Source organism: Rhea americana, unplaced genomic scaffold, assembly GCF_003343005.1.
Source record: "Rhea americana isolate MKP2758 unplaced genomic scaffold, rheAme1 scaffold_99, whole genome shotgun sequence".
In the NCBI taxonomy this organism is placed as follows: Eukaryota; Metazoa; Chordata; class Aves; order Rheiformes; family Rheidae; genus Rhea; species Rhea americana.
In genome coordinates, this window is record NW_028187188.1 from 1,250,018 (window position 1) to 1,273,772 (window position 23,755).

General features: G+C 38.9%; 1 protein-coding gene across 1 annotated transcript in view; it reads right to left on the bottom strand.

Annotated features, from left to right (window-relative positions):
- The window catches only part of PPP3CA (protein phosphatase 3 catalytic subunit alpha), a 198,833-nt gene that overhangs the window by 110,758 nt on the left and 64,320 nt on the right, over positions 1-23,755 (bottom strand). Inside the window, exon 2 of the mRNA XM_085325599.1 lies at positions 3,875-4,075. Coding sequence (XP_085181725.1) covers positions 3,875-4,075 — 201 coding nt within the window. The remainder of the gene's footprint in view (positions 1-3,874; positions 4,076-23,755) is intronic.

Here is a 23,755-nt window from a genome sequence, read left to right on the forward strand (position 1 = left end):
CATTATGCAAAGGGTAGTGCAAGTCACTTGCCCAGATTTGTTCTGTTTAAGAATGAGCCTATATAATACAGTCGCATGAAGTTAGCCTGGCAATCCTAATCCTGGCATTTCCAACAGTGCTTGGAAATGTAACTTAAGCAAATATTGCAGTCAGGGAGGTTCAGAGCTACACTTCCTCAGCCTTGAAAAAGATTAAAAACAAGCCAATCTGTCCATGTGTCATTATATTGCTATGTACATAAAATAGGTCAGGAAATCCTAAAGCTGTTGTACCAACATCTTTCATCTGAATGCTGAACAGCTGTAGTCTAATGGTAAATCAACCTCATTAAACCCATGACCTTGAACCAAAGACCACATGCTGCTAAGAAAAGAGGGTGTAGAGGAAGAAGTCAGGGAAGAATCCCCCGCACCCCCCGGAAGGTAGCAGCACCCCATTCCCCTGCTATCTGCCTGCTCCCTTTGGGTGCAGCTGGCGTGGGTATTCCCAAAATGTTGCAGCAGCCTGAAAGCACCCCATAAGCCCAGCACCCTGGCTTGTTTCTTCTCCCAGCCAGGGACTTGGAGGGGCCTACAACCCCATGCCAGCATCTCGCTGCTGCCAGTCACAAGGCATGGGTCTCTATCGGTAGCTTCTCCAACCACAGCTCTCACTCCACAACCAGACCCCTCCTCCAGGTACTCCTGGCATCTCCCAGTCCATGTGCTTTGCCTTGCCTAGCTATCCCCAACACCCTGTTCAACCTCTTCTGCTTATTTTCCTGCTTTGTCTGCCCAGTTACTCTCCACCACCCCCCAACTCAGTCTCTTGACCATTTTCTCCATGCTCTCCATCTCCAACATATACTCCTGGCAAAGTCAAGTGTCTAGTCTCACCCATTTTCCTGTTGTCTGTTCAGTAGTCCCTGTCATCATTTTCAGTCCTGACTTCCAGCTCTCCTCTGTAAACTTTCACTTTTTTCCTTTTTTTTTTTTTTTAACTCTCTCCCACTATCACAATTCACAATCCCCCCCTCCCCAAAAAAAAGAAAACAAAACAAATGAACACACACAAAACCCCACACAACCACCCTATCACTTCCTAGACACCAGAAAAGGTCCCTATAGCACAGGAGTTATGCTCTCTCTTCTTTAGCTCAGGCTCAATTCAGATTCACACCCAGCAAGTGAAAAGCAGCCTTGAGATGCACTTCAGGAACAGTTAACCTTCTTTATGGGTCATAACTGCAGCAAACTAAGGCTATGCAAGTTTGAGCTACGGTCTCAAATGAATTCATCAGCAATATTTCAAGAGACCTAGCCAAATTTGAAAATAAGATGAATTATTTCAGAAAGACAGATCACAGTGCTTTCAGTTAACCACAGAAGTTTTATATGTAAATACAAATAACGGATTGTACATTCCACATTAAGATGCCTTTCAGGATTTCTCTTCTCTCCTCAATTACAAAAATCATCTCCTCCTTCTATGTACCCACTTTATTTCAAGTGATTTTACACATAAACAGAGGTCCAGGATGTTTAAGGACAATCATCTTAYCCCTCAAAATTAACAGAAGATAAATTCCAAACTAAGGAACAGGTACCCAAGGCTTTAAGAAAAACTTCTCATGTTCTTTAACATTTATCAAGAACATGACAGATACCAGGAGTTCCTGGACTAATCCACAGTGCTGTTACCTCAACAGTTATGGTCCTTTCTCTTCTCTTTGATGATCATCTTCTCATTAACCAGCTACAGGAATATGTTCCTGAAATATGAATGCATCTGCCACAAACAACCCTATATTAATCATTAATGACTGTCACTCTTCAACAGGTCTGTTTGTCCTATCTAAAATCTATTTTCCTCTCCACTGTGTCAGTGTTTGCTCCTCTATATGTTTGAAAAAGCATTTGCTCCACTCTAGTAATTTCTTGATTGCCTGTATTCCTTACACTTTCACCAGATCATCAGTCAGTTGAAACTCTCTTTACCCAGTCATCTGCTGCCCTGCTACTAATATAGAGCACACTGCACAACAATAATGTCTCAAGCTTTTTCAGCCTCCTTTCAGATTTTTTTCTTCTTTTGATGATCACTTTCATTACTCCAGCTTTCATGTTTCTTCACACAGAACATTAGCACTTCTCAGCTACCCCACTAACAAGTATTAGGAGTCCACCTTTCCTACATTAACTTAAAAGAGAAAAACTATCAGCTACCCTGAAGAATACTGCAATATCACAATCACTGCATGAGAATAATTTTAAAAGCAGGAACAAAGGAAGACATAGGCTGAACTGAAAAAAAGAACCAGAGACTTAAATTATACCAATGATCTACAGTGGAGGTAAACTTCAGGAGATTAATCACTAAAACTCAATTCAGACACCTTCAAAAGCATTTAAAGAAAAGGAAAAGGGAGGGGGATGTCAAAGCTGGTCTTATAAAAAGCTGTTAGGACAGAGTAGACCTCTTCTCTGACAATCTCTCTCTCTYATTGGATTAAGAAAAGCAGAAAGGTAGAATTTCTGCACATTTTAATCACTTGGTTATGGACCCCAGTGTTGTATCTCTAGAACTTTTCCCATTTAATGTCCAAGTCTGTATTCCTCCTTTTAAGGAAATGCCTGTAGGATTCTATTCTATTCTCAGTCTATTCAGAGGAGCCTCTTATTCATCCTTTTTTTCTTTATTCATCCATGAACTGCAGCACGATTGACACCTTTTCCATCAGGATGATAAGCAGCATGACAAGCCATTATTACATAAGATACACATTCCCTCCCCAAGTCAGCCTAGAATCCCCTATTTGGATGTTACTTAAAGAATTACAAGCTTTAACTTTTAAATTGTTCTAATCCAGACACTACCCTCTTTAGTTTTAGAGAGGGTTTCCTGAAAATGAAGCATTCACTACTTCTCTATAGTTTTGGGTGAATGCTGCCGGTACTGATCATAAAGAATAAAGACTGGATAACCTTCTTCTGCAACAGAACCACCTATTTCATTGACTAATGTCAATGTTCCCCAGAAACATAAGTGACTGCCATCTTAAAACAAGCTTTATGGTTAAGGTTCATCATTTAAGCTGGCTGGAATTAGCAATCTTTTGCCTCACAACCAACTTCCTATGCTACAGATAAGCTTCTTGCCAAAAAAATACATTCATCTTTGATAACAGTAACAAAAGGCGGGGGGTCACATTAAAGCAAGCAAATGCATTCGTACATTCAGAGTACAGTCAAAGGCAGGAGACAATTAGAGAAAGAAGAACAAAGCTTAAGGCATTTCCTGAGGATTAATGAGTAGGTGGTAATGTTTGATAGTCAAGGGCAGACTGGGTTCTGCAACCAGCACAATTCATTAATCCCCCAGGCAACACAGACTGGGATTCTGCTATTATTTTTTTTCTTTTCTTTTTTTTTTTTTTTTTTTTTTTTTTTTTTTTTTTTTCCTTAACATTTAATTAAAATTTCTGTTTACTGTAACACCATTGTTCCTGCAGAGCCACACTGTGACTGTACATCTGAATTGTGCTAGTACGGTAAAGGACATCTATAAACTTACAGAACTAATATCGAGTACAAAAGGTCAGACACTTTTTCAAGTTTAAGAAAATTCTTCTACTCTTCCACCACAGGCTAAGATCGCTATCTACCTTAGAAACAAAACAGGTCCAAYAGAAATGATCCTTTCYTCTAATTTAAAAGCTGCTTGGCAGYCTCCGTTTCCCTAGTGGTAGCGGACAAAGCAAAAATCAAGCATTGGAGAGGTCARATGATTGTGAAGCTTCCTTTCAGCTCCTTAGGAAGCCACATACACTAATGCATTGCTTAACATGTCCCACACCAGCAATCATCACCTCTACCATTATAACTCCATACTAACCTGTGACTGGTGCATCTATGTCCAGCAAATTTTTTTCCTGGCGTAGAATTGAAGCTCCCTCTGTTATTATTCTCAAAGCAACACTCTCTTCCAGCCTCCCTTCTTTCATAAGATGTGCCTTTAAGATATCCACACGAGGCTTTCCATCATTATCAAACACTTCCTTAGCTGTGAGCCGGTGACTTGGAGGAAATGGGACAGCTGAGTGGAAAAAAACAAAAATATCTGATCACTTTCTACAATAAATTTTCTATTATTGATAACGACATTTCAGAAGTCATCTCTGCTGTTAAATAGTATCAGTATAGAATTTTCTATACTTTGTTATATTGTACAAAGATAATCAAAGATACCATTAAAGCACACACATTCTTCAGGTTAAATTATTCATGCAAGTTAAAATTGCATTTTCATGTTTATAAACAAAAGGAAAAGAAGATTTAGGCCACGTTTACAGGTAGAAACACTCAAACCAACATCAGTAAAAAGGATGTGGCAACATCAGGGAGAGAAGAGAAAGGAGCTTAAGCTGTTCTAGCAACATTACAAAACCTCAGTATATTGTTCCCTTCCATTAAGGCCATAAAATGCATGGATGACAAGTGCAACATTTAATTGCTGTGCATGGACATGCCTAGAAATATTCCAATTAAAATACTAAACTCCAAGACTGGCGTCTCTAATGACATGGAGCGGGGTAGAGGATGTCTTTCCATGTTAAAAAAATATATATATAAATATATATATATAGTTATTTACACAAGAAACATTCAAATATCATCCAAGCATGCCTGAGTGCAAAAAAGACCACACTGAGCAAGAGCACAGTAGAGGATGCATCACTGAGGTTTAAAATAAATTAATAAATAGGAGGGTTGCCCTAGCAACACACCGGTGACTAGCGATCTGTGTATTGCTGTCACATAGGTCTCAGGCTTACAGCAAACTTAAGGCGCTCAGGCTTTGGCTCTCCTGAAGGCAGCTGGAGTGAGAAGCCTCAGAGGTGATGCTGTCATCTCCCAGGCTGAGGCTGCAGCCTTATCCCAGCTTAACCCCTTCTTCCTCACAGTTCAATTGGAGCAGCAGTAGGCACTGCCTGCCTTGCCAGCCATGGGGTAGTTACCCCGATCCCTGCCCCAGCTGCGGGAGGGTCAGATTATACACAAGCTCAGGCCAGGGAGAGGAGCAGGCTGCAAGGCTGATTCAGGCTGGCCACAGCCACCGCCCAGCCCGGGCCTTGCCAAAGCCTCTGCCTCCTGCTAAGTGTCTTGCTGAGAGAGCTCTGCTACGTTGTGAGAAATTAAACCTCATACAGCAGATCAGTATGTCAATTATTTTCAGTTTTCTTTACATCTAACAATCCATGTACTTTTAAAACAACCCCACAAATCTCACATCATTTAAAACCCAACCCAGGAACTCTTTGCTTCCATTGCCAGTAGCCAAGCAGATAAGCCATTTCATTTTACACTTATTTTCCATGCATGTTTTAAACACAAACTGCTTCAGAAAGTGTGTGKGGGGTGGGGAGGGGAGACTGTTTTTTCCTTTATGGTGTCCTAGCTCCAATAGTCCATTCACCAAAATAGTCTGTGTGTATTAAGGAATATGAGTCTTTYGAATATGCTGAAAACTAAACTGACTGCTTTTATATTTAAAAATGGAACAAAACAGGGAGGGCAAGAAAGTTTATCAAGTCCCTGGCATCCCACCAGGATGGGATTCCTCCAAGATTATTCTGGACGAATGACATCCATAACAAACAGTAAAAGGCAAACAACACCCCTCCCCCTTAAAAAAAAGGGCACAAAACAAATCCCATAGTTTTGGATAGCTCTTCCACAGATCTGTACCGAGTTTCTCAGTCAAGCTACAAGAACTCCTATATTGTTTTACATTAGTTTACATTTTAAATTGTAATTCTACTATAACAGACTTAAAAATCAAAAGCTGATTTTGCTTTTCACAGCTGCTGCTGCTAAGCTTACCCCAGGACACTCAAAAATCAGACCATTACGTGCTTTGTGAATTTTTCCCATATATCCACAGCTGGCCTTGCTTCCTCAAAAGCAAGGCAACTATATATGTGAGCTATAAACAATTCATTACACCACACAGGATAGAAAAATCAGTTAGAAAAGCTGCCCAAGCCTTTATCCTCCTTCTGCTGGGCCAGGGAGAGGGGCACACAACAAAACCACACAAACAAAACCCCAAAGGCCAGCTAGTCATAAGGATCCTGCATTTCCTGCATGGAGGAAGAGGAGGGAAAAGTTTTACTTGTCTCCGATCAGTTTGGCTGGAAGAAGCACACACCATTAGCTTGCATTCCTGTGCAAGACAACAGCCTCTACTCTGCCTCTAAGTATTATGATATTAAAAAGTAAAAACAAAAAAAACTCCTATGCAGCATATTGCTACTTTGAGTAACTACAATATACGAGCATATGCTGAAAGGGGATTTTCACATTTGTAAAGATGGAGAGCAAAAACAAGTGAGCCAGCAAACCAAAAAAGATGTTAGATGTTACCTACAGGTTAACAGAAACGTACAGCACACACTGCAGCACTGTAAGAGCTCTGCAGGCAGATTTCTAACAAACATGTACCAATAGCTAATTAAAGAAAAAAAGCTACTGTTCCAATAGCAGATGATTAATGATTAATTAGCAAAAACATGAGCAACTGAATCGAGCACAAATTGCATCTTCCATTATGAGAATATTAGTTTTGTATATACACATACACAAAGCTTTCACAGAAGAGCAACGTAAGAAATGGTCACGTAGAAGTCCGTTAAACATAGTTCATTAGTAGAATCACCAGCAAATGCCAAGATCAAACAAAATTGTTATAAATATAATGAACAATTAATTTCCCCATGGCTTTATATAGCAACATCTCCATCTGAACACACAGGCATCTCATCTTCTCCATACCTGCTTGCTTTTTCCATTTTTTAAACCTATGCTATTACCACTTGCAGCAAATAGGAGGTGCTCCAAGAAGGAGGTGCTTTCGCTTCCCTCCAAGGCTGTATGCCGAGGGGTGCCCCGGGACCTTTGTTTGCTACCGAGTCCCACCTCTTTTTACAAAACTGTCCACGGAGGCATCTCCTGGGCAGAGGAGAGAGGTGCTAGTAGCTTCAGCCAGCTCTTCGGCCCTCCTGCCCCTCCTCTGGGGCCGCTCTCCCCTGTCCTCCCGCAGAGCCGCTCTCTCGGGCTGCRGGCCGTGCTCTGCCTTATTGCGCATGTTGTGGGCCCAGCTGCTGCCTGACAAGGCAAGTGTTTTTGATAAAAACAAAACCACTGGAAAGAAATAGTTATTTGCTGCAAGTGGTAGTAGCATAGGTTTAAAAAAATGGAAAAAGAAAGCAGGTATGGAGATGAGATGCCTGTGTGTTCAGATGGAGACGTTGCTATATAAAGCCATGGGGAAATTAAATGTTCGTTATAACGATATTCAAGTTCCTTGCGCTCTACCTTCCCTTAATAACTCTCCTTTAACAACTACCTTCCAAAYAACACTTAGTCACGTAATTTCATAACAGACAGACAGCACAAAATACTTTTATCAAAAGTAAACGAATGCTTTTCTCATCATTTGTAGGGAAAATGCACCAAGAATTTTCATCACTTCAGTATTACAATGTATTGCATTTGTCCYGTGGTAATTTGAAATCTTCATTTCAAGAAACATTTGTACTACAGCAACAGCTAGACCTCCACTTTTTAAAAAGGTTGAAACTTTTGCTCTATGTGTGGAAAAAGTCAGGTCATTCTGTAGCTCTATTTTCACATCTATTTATTCATAATATTCACACTCAGGATGCCTACAGTGTTTCAACACCACCTCAGAAACTCCAGCAAATCTGTCTTTCAGATGGGAATAACATATTTCAATTGTTAACTGAGCACTTTTGCAGGATGACTTCCGCAAAGTTAGGCCCTTTTTACAACTTGGTTTAACACAGGGCACACTCCTGGGTGTTCCTGCAAAAACAATACTACCACTAACATCAGAAACTGAGTATTTACTGTTTAATCAGAGTGCACTGTATTTCTGTACTGTGCCGTGCAGGACCATAGGTACAAGCCAGTATATAAAGAAGCAAAGATAAATTTTTTGAGCTAGTACTAATATTTTTACATTTTGTAATTCTGGATGCATCTGTTTGTGTATAATCATGCCTAAAATTTCTAGATGGCTTCTATATTTAATTTCAAGAACATTATGTGCTTCAGGTTGACACACAGGATTGCCAAAACCTGCCCTAACACTGCAACATCCAGACAAACATTTCTTCCCACAGATTCCCTCAGGCAATATGTAGGTGATGTTTTCATGTCCATATTCATTTGCCCATATAACTTATATATAAGTTATCTAGCCACAGATCCACTATTCTAGCTACTACCACAGTGTCTTTTTTTTTTTTAATCTAGATTATTTTCCTACCAAGTATTTTTTTGAAAAACATAAGAGTTAAATACAAACATAAGAGTTAAAGAAAGTGCATTTTCAAAGAACAAATTTGCACTATAGCATTCAGAACACATGCAAGTTTTTATTAAGCTTTTATCCACTTCATATTTAGGCGACAAAATGTCATTACCCAGTTAAAAAAAAGGAAAAAATGGAAAAAAACTACTCTATTGACATGATAGTGGAAGACTTGAAGCAGTATTTTCTCAGTGGAACTACAAGTGGAGTTTACATTCTGGTATTTTCTGAAAACAGCAGGTTGTATTTTGTATTGGCTACTTTGATTAGAGTAGGCACATGCCAGATAAATCCTACTTGGAAGGTATCACTGATTCTGAACTGGCACTAGCCTCTCAACAAAAGTAGTATGTGTCATTTTAAGACACTGCATACTTGAATACTGCTTTTACTAAATGTATTCACCAGATTTTCACTGAACAGCTTGAGAAAACTTGGTAATTGCCAATATGGAAAAAATGTCAGAAATTAAATCCAGAAGATACAGCATAAAACAAAAAAAATAAGAAAATTACAGATTACCTCTATAAACTCAGGATAAATTTTCCTGTGGCCAAGAAGTTCTTGTAGTATAATTGAAAGTACCGAAACTGATGCATTTGTTAAAAGATGTAGTTAAGTGAATTTTACTCAAAAACAAGGTACGTTACTTCACAGAAGGTCGGCTCTTACACCAAGTTAGTCAACAACACGTAAAGGAACAGGCCATCAAAAAGAAGGTGCTGTTACACGAGGTCTTAGAGCAAGTGCATCTGCAAACCAAATCCAAAGACAGGAAGAGCGTTATTCCCCTGTAAAGCCCACACAGACACAATTTACAGATAGAAGAGAAAGAAATAAAAGAATTCCTTTGATGGATATATGAAACAGCTACCTAAGCCAGCAGCACAGAAGCCTGGCCACCTGAGAACTGGATAACCACTGTGATCCAAAGCTAATCATTATTCACAGAACTGGTGGACAGTTGAGGTTAAAAAAAAAAAAAAGTCACCATTTAGCAGAGATCAGAGATTCTTGACCAGCTAACAGACTGGGGGTGTGGGGCAGATCTCTCAAGAAACAGTTAGAGGCAATAAAAACCAAGGCAATAAAGTTGTTTGATCGCTGCTGAAGTGGTTAACCAATTGCAGTTCTTACACCGTCACCAAGAGGCATTACAGGTTGGCAAGGAAGCTGCTTTATGAAAGACTGAGCTGAGTCTTACCTACAGCTTCTTGAAAAGGCCAGTCAGATGCATACAGGCTCCCCCCAAAGATTTTTATAAATACATAACAGCCAAGAAACTTCATAAAATACTTCAGCTCTGCAGAGATAGCTCACTATTTTTARTATCTTCTGACATTTCAGTCATAACCAGAAAAGAGCAAGGATGGAAGAGCCTCAGAGAAGCTCTAGCTCTGGAGAGCAGCTATGTTAAGAAGGTGGTTTGTAGAAGGAAAGGCTTCATCAATCATGTAGTGTCCCAAACAAAGTTACTGCCAGCTGTTTCCAGACACTCAGGCATCTACCTGCTGTGGCCATCTAATTTAAATATCAAGTCATCTACTCATCTTAAATGCTTTCCTGAATGCTTATTAAATTATCAGTTTCCTTTTGAAATCATTTCACTTTAACATGCAGAAAATTGATCTGTGAACAAAGAGCTGACAGTTACTTCAGCTGCCACCATTTTGAAGGCTATTTCTTCTGCAGCAAAAAAAACACAGGTAAATTTAGGGTCCAGAAAACCACATGGCATGGTGAGTAAACAGGATAAAATGGAATCATTGGCCATGTGGACACGGGCGATGCCAGCTCCCCTGTCCAGCTCCAGTCAGTGCACTTCACTGTCACTCCTCAGCTGAAATGCCCAACCTGAGCTGATCAGTTTGAGCACGCAGCAAGCCATCCCCAGGCAGCATAATCCTGTGATAATTATGAAGAGAAAAATCTTTCCACAAAACACTTTTGCAGGGTTTGAATCTCCAACTTGTAGAGGAAAAACCAACTTTTGCCTCCTGTAACACCTTCTACTCTACAGGAGAAAGTTGCTGGTGCCCCACTGAATTTGTTCCCACAGAGCAGGGACTGTACATTGTGCCAGCAGCTATCTTGTTACCTCTCAATGATGTGGCTATATTTTTGACAGGATAAGCTCATCTCACCCAGCTCTGTCATTTCAATGAGCACACAGGGGCCTTTTTGCAAACAGGTTAGTGACACAGCAGACAGGAAGGGCACCAACAGTCACCATTAGCTTGGGAACCCACCAAATGGGGCTTAAATTCTGTCATTTCTTTGGAATTAGCTCACTGAGGTAAGGAAGTATTTTTAGCATCTTCTAATCTGTATTCCTAATGCTGTCTTTGCACCAAAGTTGCCCAGTCTCAGAACGAACGGACAAAGCGATCAGAAGTCACCGGCACGGCAGTACCCTTCCAGCCATTTCAGGAATCGGTATGGTCTTCTCATTGAACTACCAGCCTCCTCCAGAATGTGCAATCCCCAAACAGGAGGCTGAGCACATAGTATCTTTTTGCCTTTCCTGCTGCTACTAGAACTCATTAACACTCCTTTGGCAAAAGCATTTGCGCTCTCCAGCTTTGACTTCATTTTACTCTAGTCTCTTTGGCTTTCCATTTTCATTACATGCATCTTTTTTGTTAAGCCAGTAAGCCACTGCGCTGAGAGTCTGCATGAAGAAATACCGGCCTGCTTCCGGTATTTAAGAACACTATCACATGCCATTTTTCCTGTTAGGGTTTCACAATCATATTCTATCTAGAAGTAGTTGTGAACTACAATATACATACACATACATACCCATAATGAATGCAGTACTCTGTATCAATACACCTGTTTAAAACTAGGCTGGTTCTAAGCAGCAGTATACAAGCTCACAAGAACCTTAAGAGAAGTTCAGTCATCTGTATGTTTCAGTGACTACTGTTTGCTTGTATTTTGAAATAATCAAAACAAAAGCAACACATGAGGTAAAGGTGAAGATCTTTGCAAAACCTAGGCAGTTGGTCCTCACATTCTTCTACTATTTCTTTATATCACAAGGGAAGCACCTCTAGGTTACCAGAAGCAGCTGGTAACAATACAAATATGAAATTTCAAGACAGCTATGATGAAAATGCTCCTCAAACCTTAATATTTCTAGAAGATAGGTTTATACCAATCCAACTGCTCACATGACTATCAGCCACATTGCCAAAATTCATTTGAGTGCTTCCATTTAAACGCCAAAAGCAACTAGCTGGTTAATAAAAAACAGAGATATTAGCATGCATGATGTTCCCTGTAAAACACTTTTCTTCCACTCTTTGAAACAGTTTGGCAAACACAACCACTCTTCATAAATCCAAATTATATTCGAAAAGAAGGACCACAAATAGCTATCCCAACATAAGTCATCACAAATTTCAAAAACAAAAATCACCAATATAGGATTGTATGTTCTTTATATTCACCATAGGAAACTTAACCCTAAGAACAATTCAGATAGGAGTTCTTCAAGAAGGTGAAAACAGTGATACATTATTCTTATTTGAGCTCAAATGAAGAGTAATAAAACACACCAAGACTTCGATAAATACAGACGATCCCCTCTGTTTCATTTGAATCCAGTGAAGTGATACGTGTGTACCCATCCCAACTGCTCTGCACACTTTTATAGTAATTTAAAGCTTTGTTATCAATAACAAATATAAATTGGGATTATGATTAGTAGAAACATAAGTTTTTAGACTAGAAACCCGAACCAGTCATATCTACCCCAGTCTCATCTCTCCAATTGACAAACCATGAGCAATGTTTTGCACTCTCTCAAAAAAATAAAATAATCACATGAAAACTTTTACAGAAACACTTTAATAGGCAACATACACATAAGGTACAGAATGCCTTTAGATCCTAGGAAGTTAAAGCTTGAAAAGGAGATGGGTAGAGGAACATTTTAGAAGAAMTGTCCTAAAAAAACCCACTTTTCATAAAGAGAAATGGGTTTGTTTTAAATATAAAACTATATGGCTTGTGGTTATTTTCCCACAACTTTCTCAAAGTACTTTTTGGCCAACTACAAACAAATATTAGCAGTCTTATGGAGCACAAAGCAATGTGTGTCTCTATAAAATATTAGGAAAATATATCCTTTCCCTGTATTTGGGATAATGTGAGTATTTTTGACAGTTATTATCCCCTCCTGTATCGTTTAGGGGTAAAACACAACTATAAAATAAAGAGGAAAATTAAGTTTAACTAGAACTATTACCAGTTAGGACCAGGACCAACACATATGGTTAAAAGTGGAAAAAGTGATTGTAGCTTCCTGGCCTCATCAGCAAAGTTTGTTTTTCTACTTTGCGTGTTACACCCAAATTTTTCCATAGGCCTCCAACATCACACTGCTGAGCTTTGTTTTTATTAGCTTTTGGAACAGAGAACAATAATCATCCACAGTTTAAATTCCTTTATAGGAACAATTCATTTGGAGAAAACAAAGTCAGGGAAATAAAACTGTAACAATGGAAAATACCAAACATCATCTGAGGCTTAGATAAGGAATTCATGCACACTCCTCCGTCCCCCAAAATACTTTAGCAGTGGATAATTTGTCTTCTATTGCAAGACTTAACAATTGTTCCTAATTAGAAACAATTAAGAAGTGATTGCATGCGGGCAGCAACAGAATTTATTTAAATCTGCTGGGAAAAAAATATAGAGATGTTAGGACCAGAATGCCCTACAGGTGCCAATGCAGATCAGGGAACCATTTTGTTCCGACTTTCTGCTTCAGGCTCTATTTCCGCTGGCAGACACTGTCGAGTGTCACTCTCTTATCTCCCAAGGTACATAAAAGCAGCAATTCTGACAACGCCTCGCTTAGAAACTGAAATTAGTGGAGACCTTCTCACACCTTTTTAGCACGCCCACGCACCATTACTAAGTTTGGCCAGAAGGTCAGCTCAGTTAAGAGGTCAGAGACTCCAGTGGTTTGGGAAAGGGCAAAAAGGCAAACATCCCTTCCTCTCCAAGGTTGCCCTGTCAGGACAAGATTCAAATACAAGGAAGGTTCAGCATGCAAAAACTGAGCACTGTGCCTGGTCTTACTTTAGTCACACGAATGTGTTGAAATCAGTGGCAAAAGGAAAGATAAGGAAGTGCAGGTAAAGCAGCTTTTAGGCATTCTAAAACCGAGCTTCTGTGACTAAGCTCAAATGTTGTATTACAGAAGTTACTTCCTGCAACAAGCAGCRTTAACTCACCTACTGCTGCTACAAGGAAGTCCGGAGGCTGTTTACTGCTTCAAGGAAATGGAGGTTACTGTCAGAATTACTAAATAATCCTTTGAAAAGGAAATAACGTCATGTTGTAATATTTCAAAATTAGGATGCTTTGGCACCTAGTAATCAACATCTTGCCCCAAGAGCTTGCAGCATCAAGACAAGGGGTAGGGGATGGGAATATTAACAGACCCAGTATTCTGCTGTCTGCTTGTTCCAAGCCGACAGTGCTGACCAAAAGACTTACAAGYAGCATATTCAAAGTGTTTAACTTTTAGTTTATTAAAAACAACAAAAAAACTTAGCTAAGCCAATAAAATTGAGAGCATGAAGAATATTTTTAAAAGTATTTTTAAGGCCTGAACTATCCCATGTGTACTACATCAAAAATGATGGTGACCTGTAAGTGTTAAAGTGCTTAATTTCTTTGTTACTGATGAGAAAYGCAAACTACCAAGTTTTCACTAGTATTTCCTGAATTAGTCAGATAGGGCCAAAGTTGTATAAATTAAAGAGTAAAGCATTACAAATACAAATAAGTGCACAGACTGAGTACAGCAGAAGCCAAATTAACTTTTGAAAGCAACTGGGAAATAGCTTATGCAAATTTTTCAAGTTACTCCCAAATGGCTTGGCTTTTTAGTAGCCTTTTCACCCATGACAGAAGCTTTAAATCAGCATATATCTGCATAAATGAATCCACACTGACTCATATTGTTATACGCTGTATGATGAACCAGCCTCCAGGCTCTGTACAGATTAGCGGGCAAAACAACATTTTCAAAATTGGACAGCGACCAAACTCTTGTTCGGCCATAACCAACAGGTAGTAACCATAGTTTAGGCATAACAGTTCAAATGCGTTTGATTTTATAAGAAAACTAAATTTGTGCCAAGTTCTTACTGATTTCATAGCTGCCCTTTTCTGTTTAGGGGCCAGATCACGTACCTGGAAAAGCACTACCATAAAAAGGCACCGCTCATTCTTAATTGTTTTACTCTGCAATTCAGCAGCTAGACACTAACAGTCTTCAAAGTGGTTTGGCTTTGCCTAGATTAAGATTTAGGGAGATACATATCACATTACACAAAGTTACATTCTTAAAAAATAAGTAGTCTTTACAGTAAATACCCATATACAATTTAAATGACTGACATCCTCTGAAACTGAACTTTAATCAGCTTTGCACATGCTTGATATACTTCGTTTTGTCTTGCCTTATAGCTGAGATGCTGCTTGCCAGTGCAAAACTAATACCACTGCTTTAAATTCTATTGTATAGAAGACCTATGAAAACCTTTAAGAGTGAAATTTGCCACTTCATTTTCAGAAAGGGTACTAGCCAAACATAAGTGGTACATAAGCCTTCTTTTGTGCCTCTAGGCAATAGTGTCTTTCACTCCTGAAAAAAAGGAACCAAAGCTATTCCAGCACGTTGTATGAAATGATTCCCCACAACTACTTGTTCTTCCTCCAAGATCCTCAAGAACTAGGCTTTTGATGATGTTACTGCACTTCACACAGATGAGTGCTAAAGATTATGGACCACATTCATCATTGCATTATGCCACTGTAATTCCATTAACCAAATATTCTTTCTAATCYAGCATTAACAGATCATACCATGGGAGCTTTCAAAGAGTGTTTAGCCTGCATCTACATAAAACTTACCAAACCAAATTGAGTTAGACTAGCAATAACCTGAAGTAATATGGCTATAAATCAGACCTGATATTTTTGTTCTGTTTTTATGGCTYACCTCTACTGGCAGGCATACTCCTAAGCATCAACATGGAAATTCTGTCTTGGCATAATCTCCAAAGTAGCACCTCTCTGTGTTCATATTTATTTCCATCAGCTAACCTGGGCTGCTGTAATAGTTGTTTTTATTTTAAAAAATTTACAAAAACATATGCAGGATATAAGGAAAAAAAAACCTATTTGTCCTTATACCAAGAGACACATTCTCCCTTTTATTTTCCTCCCCTTGACAATTTCTCCTATCTCAATCAAGAAATTACCAAAACTTCTTCCTACATCTGCAACTTTAAGGCTTAAACACAGTAACTTGGAGTAAAACGAAGTCTTAAGCATGCTGAAGTGCCCTCAAACAATCCATACTACTTTCTTTGAAGCCCCAATCTTTTGCTACTTGCTAGATGCAGACATCTTGAAAAGAGCATCCATGAAGTCCCAACGCTCAAGCAATGCTACAACCACCACCTGTAGTTTAATACAAGTGTCAGATGCACATTTTCTTTGCTCCAAAAAGACACCATTTCTGACTCGCAGTGTTTCAGACACCATGAAATCTTTGTTCAAAGCTATAACTTWGACATTCACAGTTAAGAAAGGTTTGGAAAGTGTCAATTAACTATAACTACACAAGCCAGGATGTTTAGTTAAATTCCCACTGMGCTTTCTAGAAGAGCATGACCAGCCCAGAATATGCTGAAAGTAAGTTTTTGTTGATTGGACCAGTGTGCAYTTTAGGTTTTTTACAGTTGCTCAGGCTGAATTTTATCTGGGTCTAGTGGCAGCAATGGAGACAGTTTGAAAGCCCTAAGTATAAGCTTTTAGTCCTGTATTTAAAAGGATATTTAATCCAAATCCTTCTTTTATTTTGTAATAAAGATGCTTTTATATTTTTGTAAACTATATCTTCCTTCAAATCGCAATTGCTATGTAACATACATATTGGATAAAACTAAATCTGCCTAAACTTATCATTTTGCTGATATTCTCTGAAACACCCTGTTCTTAAGCAGAGCATTTGAGTCTGGGAAAAAAAGCAGCTTATTAGAGTATAAGAGAATCAGAAATCATTACTTTATTCCCAGTTCTGTCATGTACAAGCAAATTAATCTTCAGCTACKTGCTGATGACTATATCCACAGAGAGCCCTTAGCCTTGCAAAGCCCAGTCTGCAGCTCAGAGGCCTGTGTTAAGCACCGAGGCTCTGTGAAGGATGCCCAGACAGGGTTTGGCCTGGCAGAACAGGATTTCCAATACACTTATCAAAAACAGCTATCAATCTAGCAAAAAGGCCAGACAGAAACAGAGAAGAGAGGACTCTCTCCTGTGTAACAGTGAGAGAGAGGGAGGCCCTTACAGTCCCAGTCACAAGCTGGAGCCTCAAATCCTTTCATTCAGGAGAACAGGTCACTGGGAAAAAAAACAGCCTCACCTGTTCTAGGGTGAGGAAGGGTTGACAGCAGCATGTGTCTCGCAGGGCACTGACTTCTCTGTGGCCACGAGAAGCTTCCGTTTTTTTTTTTTTTTTTTTTTTGGCTAAGTGGTAAGCCTTCAAGAGAAGCTGAGGAAATTGGCTTTTCCTCCAGGAAGAGGTAAGAGTTTTATTTATCTTGGGATGCAGAGATGGCTGCAGGATTTATTTGGGAGGTTTAGATGAGAGGAAGGGGGAGCAACTGTCTAACTTAGCATGGCAGCAGCTTATATAAATATAAAACCATACTGTTTTCTGCAAAAGGAATAGTTAAAAAAAAAACACAAATGGGAGTGACTCAAGTGTTCTAGAAAAGATTTCAAGTCAGGATTTTTTTTTCTTTTTAAGATTTCTTCTTATACATGAAAGTAACCATCATTAGCCAGAAGAGAAGCCACAGACTATATTTGTCATAGAAATATAAAGAGATCCATTCACCAAGGGATTGCAAATGATACAACTAGCATATACATTTCACTGCCTCTTACKCTCTCAAGACTATTCATTTGTCATATTACTAACAGATGAGCTTATTTGCAAGGTTCATCAGATTTTTTGAATAAATAACCTTAGCATAAACAGAAATTTATCTAAAATATCATTATACTGATCCAAATAATATATCTGGGCTAACATATTACTCCCACAATGAAGCAAAGCAACATGAGGCAAGGCAATATCTAGAGAAGCAAGCCACAATCACRAGCTTAGCACTGAGAAGAGCTTCAACATATATAATTCATGAATCTGCTATTTAACTTTTCCTTCAGAGAGAGAGTGCCATGCTGTTCTATTCCATCAGATATATTATTTCATTTCTGCATATCATCTTGACTCAAGGAAAACAACTTTGACTTCAGTAGAACATGGAGTCGTTAGTGCTTTTATTCAAATATCAAGGGACTAGTCCCTATTACTTGTAAAAGTAAGAAATGTCTTTTCAAGACTSCAGTCATCTCTAACATTGAAAAATGCTTTTGTATTAACAAAGGATATAATAAAGACCTGCAAATAAAAGGCACAATTCACAGCTCAAACAAAAGCACGCAACAAGACAAGCATGAAACAAAAGGATTCACTGGTTARTGTTTTACGCGGATTCCCACACCTGTGCAAGAGAGGCAGCAGGAAGGTCAGAGAAACTGAGAAAAAGAAGAAAACTTCACAGCAAGCATCAGGAAAATAAGGTGGAAAAAAAAAAGCTGGGAGAAAGTTTTAGGTAGTACTGTGCAAGCAGGTGCAGAACTACACACAGAAGACTCTCTCCTGCTTAAGTCAGCTCTTCTGCATTTGTACATACTCATGCATTTTTAATAACGCTTGGGGCGGGAGGAAGGAAAAAGAAAAAYCAACACAACCATCCCTCATCCACTTTCTTCGTCCTAAACAAATCACTCCAAGACCCCTGGTGTATAGCTAGTCTCCAAAATAAAATGCAGGGAMCTACAAGCATGTCTGTTGGTACTTTTACAAGACCTCCAAAATTTAGGACCCTCAGCTTTCAGAATTGTCCTTTCACTTCATTTTAAAGACAAACTGACATACTACTACACATTCAAAACCCTTGGTACGGTCACACTGCATTCTAAGCTAAATMTGTAATTTGATGATACATGTGGCAAAGTCTCCAAGACCAGGCTGCTTTCCAAGTAACCCCTGATGCAACCCCAACTAGACTAAMTGAAAACAGCACATAAGGAGCAAAGTATTTACTACATCTTTCAGCTGAGCGTACACTGTGGATCCTGCGGGTATCTGGTATTTACTCACAGCACAAGCTCTCTATCAAAGGCTTGCTACAATTCCTTCCTAGGAAAGGGTTCGAAGGCCTTCCAAAGGTGATTAGAGATTGAAAAATCTCTCCCCAAGTTTGACCATACACAAGAATGACATTCAAAAAGGGTACACAACATTAACTGTAAGACAGAGTCCAAATATATGCCTTATTGACTTGAAAGGGATGTGGAGAATCTCATAGCCTGTAGCTCATAACCGCTTCTCTGGCTGCATTTATGACCAAGGTAAGAGTTACTAGGTGAATGGTGTAACAAAAGGAAGTACCTTTAAAAATTACAGAGGTATCCTACGCTGAATAATTTGCCCTACACAATTTCAAAAAAAAAAAAAATTTAAACACCCATGGCTTTGCACAATTAATAAACCTCACATTCCATTCCAGCAACAGCTGTCCACCAAAACAAATCTGTAAAGCTTTGCTTCACTCTGAGTGATCTATCCCCCACTTCTCAATCTCAAATGCTTCTTACAAAATTTACAAAAATTACAGTGATCATACCTCTTGAAAACATTTAACATGTTACCTTGCATTATCTGCAATGAATTCAGAAGTACCTTTAAGGTGGACAGAGATTGTACCTAGACAAATACTTAAATAGATATCTGTACATAGTGATTTTAAACAAAATGTTCCATCTGATATGTTCTGCATTTAATATACAATTTGTTGAAGACAAAAAYAGACACCATAGTGGCATCAAGACATACTGCTGATGCCCTTTTTATACACTCACTTAGGTCCAGTCATAAGGGAACAGTTGTATAGAATGAATATATGTGTGCACACTCACACACGCAAATAAAACCTATACAGATTGCAGATTTTATCTATTAAACCTATACAGAACTAGAGAAAGTACCAAGGGCTAYACCAGCTTCTACTTCCTTTTCTCATACACATACAGAAAAAACAAAACAAAAAAAMCCCACACAGCTGAGAAATTAAAAATGGCCAAGAGTGTATTATCATCATTTGAACAAGTTTGAGGGAAGAGATATAAAGAACTGCATCTTGGGGCTTTGAGTATCTTGGACAATTTTAATACTTCAGATCCTTCTAAAATAGTGTGCATTATACCCAAAGTGCAGAGTGAAAGAAGTTCCTCAGTACAGGCTACCTTCGTTTTGACCCCGATCCCTAGAACAGCCTTGTCTCTGTTCAAAGAGCATCCTAAGCAAAGCTATTACCTCCAGGAGCAATATTACTTTGAGAGCACAAAAGAGGCTCTCATGTTCTGCAGGCAGCCAGTGGGAGCTCCAGGTCTGAAGCACCCTCTTTCATCATCAGACTACTCTCGGGAGAAGACGAGTCTTTCAAAGGCCCTTCATTTCACAAGAAAATGGCTGTACAAACAAACTAAACCCAGTGAGAAACTGCAGGTAAGTGCTTGACTGAGGGGCATGTTCTTCCCTCCTTCCCACTTCAAGGAAACAATTTTTGCTCATGAATGAAACTCTTGCCCTGTCATGAAGGGCTCTAAAATGCAATTAAAGTGCTATCTTTTTTTCCTATTTAAAAAAATATAATCCGATTAAAATATTTTTTCCAACACAGAACTAACTAGAAAGGCGACAGCAGTTCCCAGCCATTCTATTTTGCTAATTGTTCCTCTGGAATGCCACTGGAGAGGCTGCAAACAATATTTAAGTTTTCACACTTTTCTGTGGTCTTATCATATTTGTAAAAAAACCAAAGTACACTAGAATGCCTCCTTTTCATGACGGAACAGCAGTTTTCTGTAACAGTAGGCCATTTTCCTTGTAAATGCAGCWGCTCTGAATATGAGATGACCAGATAAAATTGAAGTTTATCATTGTTAAAGATGCATAGTGTGCACATGTGTTAGAAAAAACACATTTATAGGTAATATTTATTACCTATAGTAATCAATATTTTGATTAAGTTAATCARAGTTAATAACCACCTTTGCATTATGAATTATTTTGCTTTCCCCCTAAAGCATATTATGACCGGAGATACAAAAGTGTTTTGCATAACCGTTACAGTAATTTCCGTGGATACTGTGGAATACAAGTCAGAGCAAAGGGAAGGTGCAGTTCAGAACCAAAAGCTCCTCTTCCACTGACTGCGTCCCAGTTCTGACATGGAGGAAAGTACATCTTTTTAGATTCACCTCACGTTTCAGAATGGCTTCCAACAGCAGATGTCTAAAGACTGCAGCATCTCACCCTTTTACTCTCCTATGTCATACACTAAAAGCATACTACAAAAAGGTGATTATCTCAATTATATATATTTTTTTAAAAGTTGTATTTTTTCTAAGACGCTTATGCTGCGTTGCATAAAACTTACTAAACAGGACCTGTTCCTGTCATCCAGCATGTGCAAAATCTCAAAAAGAGCTGCAAAGGCCTAAGTGACTTGCATCTAATTTTGTTTTGAAAACATGTCACTGTACAACTTCTGAACATGGAAGTCTAATTTATGTCTTTTTATTACAATGCAATAAAATATGTTTGTGGGGAAAGGGAGCTATTACTCACAAAAATCAAGCTACCACTCCAAGTTTAAGTAGTTCTACGCATTCTTGGCTAACACCCACTGAAGGTGGGGGGGAGGGGGAATCACAGCAGCCAGTTAATCTTTTGGTATGGAAAAGGGTTTTGTATAGCTTTTGTGTTCRGAGGAGTATATCCAAGAATTAATCCATCTTTGAATACAAGAGTATTGCAATTCAGTTCTGCTATGGGTATATAAGTCCCAGACAGTCACAGTTTTTGCTCATCATTTTTACTACAGCTGATTTCTTTCTATCGCAAGCTGAAGGGCCAGCAAGGAGGTTTCTGTCCAAGCAAACAATTCATGACACAGTATACTTCAGCAGAGAGTAGCCCATTTAAACATACAGGCCTCACACCACATGCAGAATCTGTGTTTATATCCCCACTAGAAAAGGCTACTATGCCAAAAAGAAGATACTCTGGTACTACAAATAGTGGCAAAAGCTTGTCCAGCAGTTTTCCTCCAACACAACTGCACACATGCTTTTCACAGCCTGCTTGCCCCTGCAGTACACCGATGATGCTACCGCCGCTCTTGGCCTGGGGGGGCAAGGCATGGGAACTCACYGTTGCAGTATTTTTGCCACACAATCTTCACTTGTTTTTCTCTGCAGAACCCAAAGACCTAACATGACACATGGAAACTCCTCAGCGCAGAAGCTCATCAGGGTACTATCTTTCACATTTCCGACCAGAAGCAGCAGGCTTGAGGTTCTTCAGCCATTTTCAAAATGGTTTTATGGTATTAATGCTACACAGGAAATAAATCAAGTGATGTGCCAGCAGATGGCACCAAAAAAACATGCAGCCTTCTTCATGGCTGCAGAAACATTAGCAACCTTGCCACGGTATACTGTAAACAGCTTCTTCTATGCAACAGTTTCCAGGCATCATAAAAATCTTCTAACCGATGYTCCTTCTCCTGGAACATTCGCAGGTGTTTTCTTAAATAAAACTTACTGCAAAATGTAAAGACATCCCCTCAAATCCTATAAAAAGCCTGAATTAACACGGGCCTGTGTTGCGCAATCRTGGTTTTCCCTCTGTCTTTTAAGGGCATGAAGTCCCACAATTACCTATTACATTTTTTCTCAGTTAATGTCCCAGAAGTAATGCACAGCAATAGCGCACCATGCTTGTGGATGGAACACATTTTAACTCACAACTGCCGTGGTCTTTTAGATTTAATTTAAACTGCAAAATAATAGATCTAATTACAGTCACTATGTGCTTAAGATTCTCCTTCCCCTGCGTATCTCCTTCAAGCTTTGTCTGTCACTTTCTGTTGTGYTCATAAACCATACCTGACCTTTCTTTCTTATTGACTTTTTGTTTACATAATAGCTTCAAAGAACTTTCTTTAACAAAATAACCATTTTATTGGGTAACATGGCTACAAATCTATTCTTCAAAGTGTAACGCAAAACAGGGCAGAAATTTGCCCTATTAAAGCACCCTAATAGTGTATTTWAAAAAAAGGAAAAAATTGAGAAACCAATTTTCACCCTATTTGAAAAGAAACACTGAGGGTACACCCAAGGGAGAAGAACAGAGTTGATCCTGACCAGAGGAAAAAGAYAAGACCATAGTAATGCCCCAGATGTTACTTGATAAAGAACTCCCATAACAGACCCATTGCCCCAGTCTGCCCCTCCAGTAAACTACTACCTGTAAAGTAAAGAGCAAAACCAATCCCAATTCTATATTTGTTCCCTCACGCATCCTTTCCAAGGTACTTTCATAAAAGGGCAAGATGTTTGCTATAAAAATTCAGTAGCCRTCAGATAATGAACCAATTACTTGGCTGCTTCAAGGCCAGCAATAATTTGCTTGGATTACTAATTCAATGTCCACACTGTAATACAGAGAATAATGTAACAGATACGTTTGAGAAGTACATTTAATGAGCTGCTTCATCAGCGCTGGACTGAGGCCATAAACGGCTTACTTTTCCAGCACAGTTCACATTACACATAAAATCCATTGAAGAGAGAGCAGGAAGAAAAGAGCAAACCAAAGTCTGGTTTAACTATAAGTACAACTTTCTGAAGCACAAGTTGAGGCATTTTCAATTATCTTTTATCAAACACTCAGTGAAACAGAGGAGATTAAATTAAAGTGCACTTCAACTGAATCATTTTCCACAGAAAGCAGCAGCCTCAGATTGCTTGGCAACTTGATAGAGTAGAAAAATCTTGCCCTTCTGTCATTTCAGTGAAAGGGAAGTACAAACTTTATTTTATATTACATTTGTATGACACAAAGGCTTTTCTAAGATTAATATTATCTTAGTATTAAGAACATAAAGATACTAATGGTTACTAAATAGCATTTAGCACACAAGAAACARAACCTGTTCTGCTTAATTTCTTGAATATGTATTAAGAAAGCCCAAGACTTCCTTTGGGAATTTCCCAAAGTAGCAGGGAATCTATCTCTTATCCAGATTCAGGTAAGTCAGCAAACTCCATTTTTTCAAGTTTTATCACTCTTAACCCTGCTGTTTCTCTAGCATAATTTTCAGATTCTTCTTTGTTTAAGCATCAGAGCCACAAACAATAAYC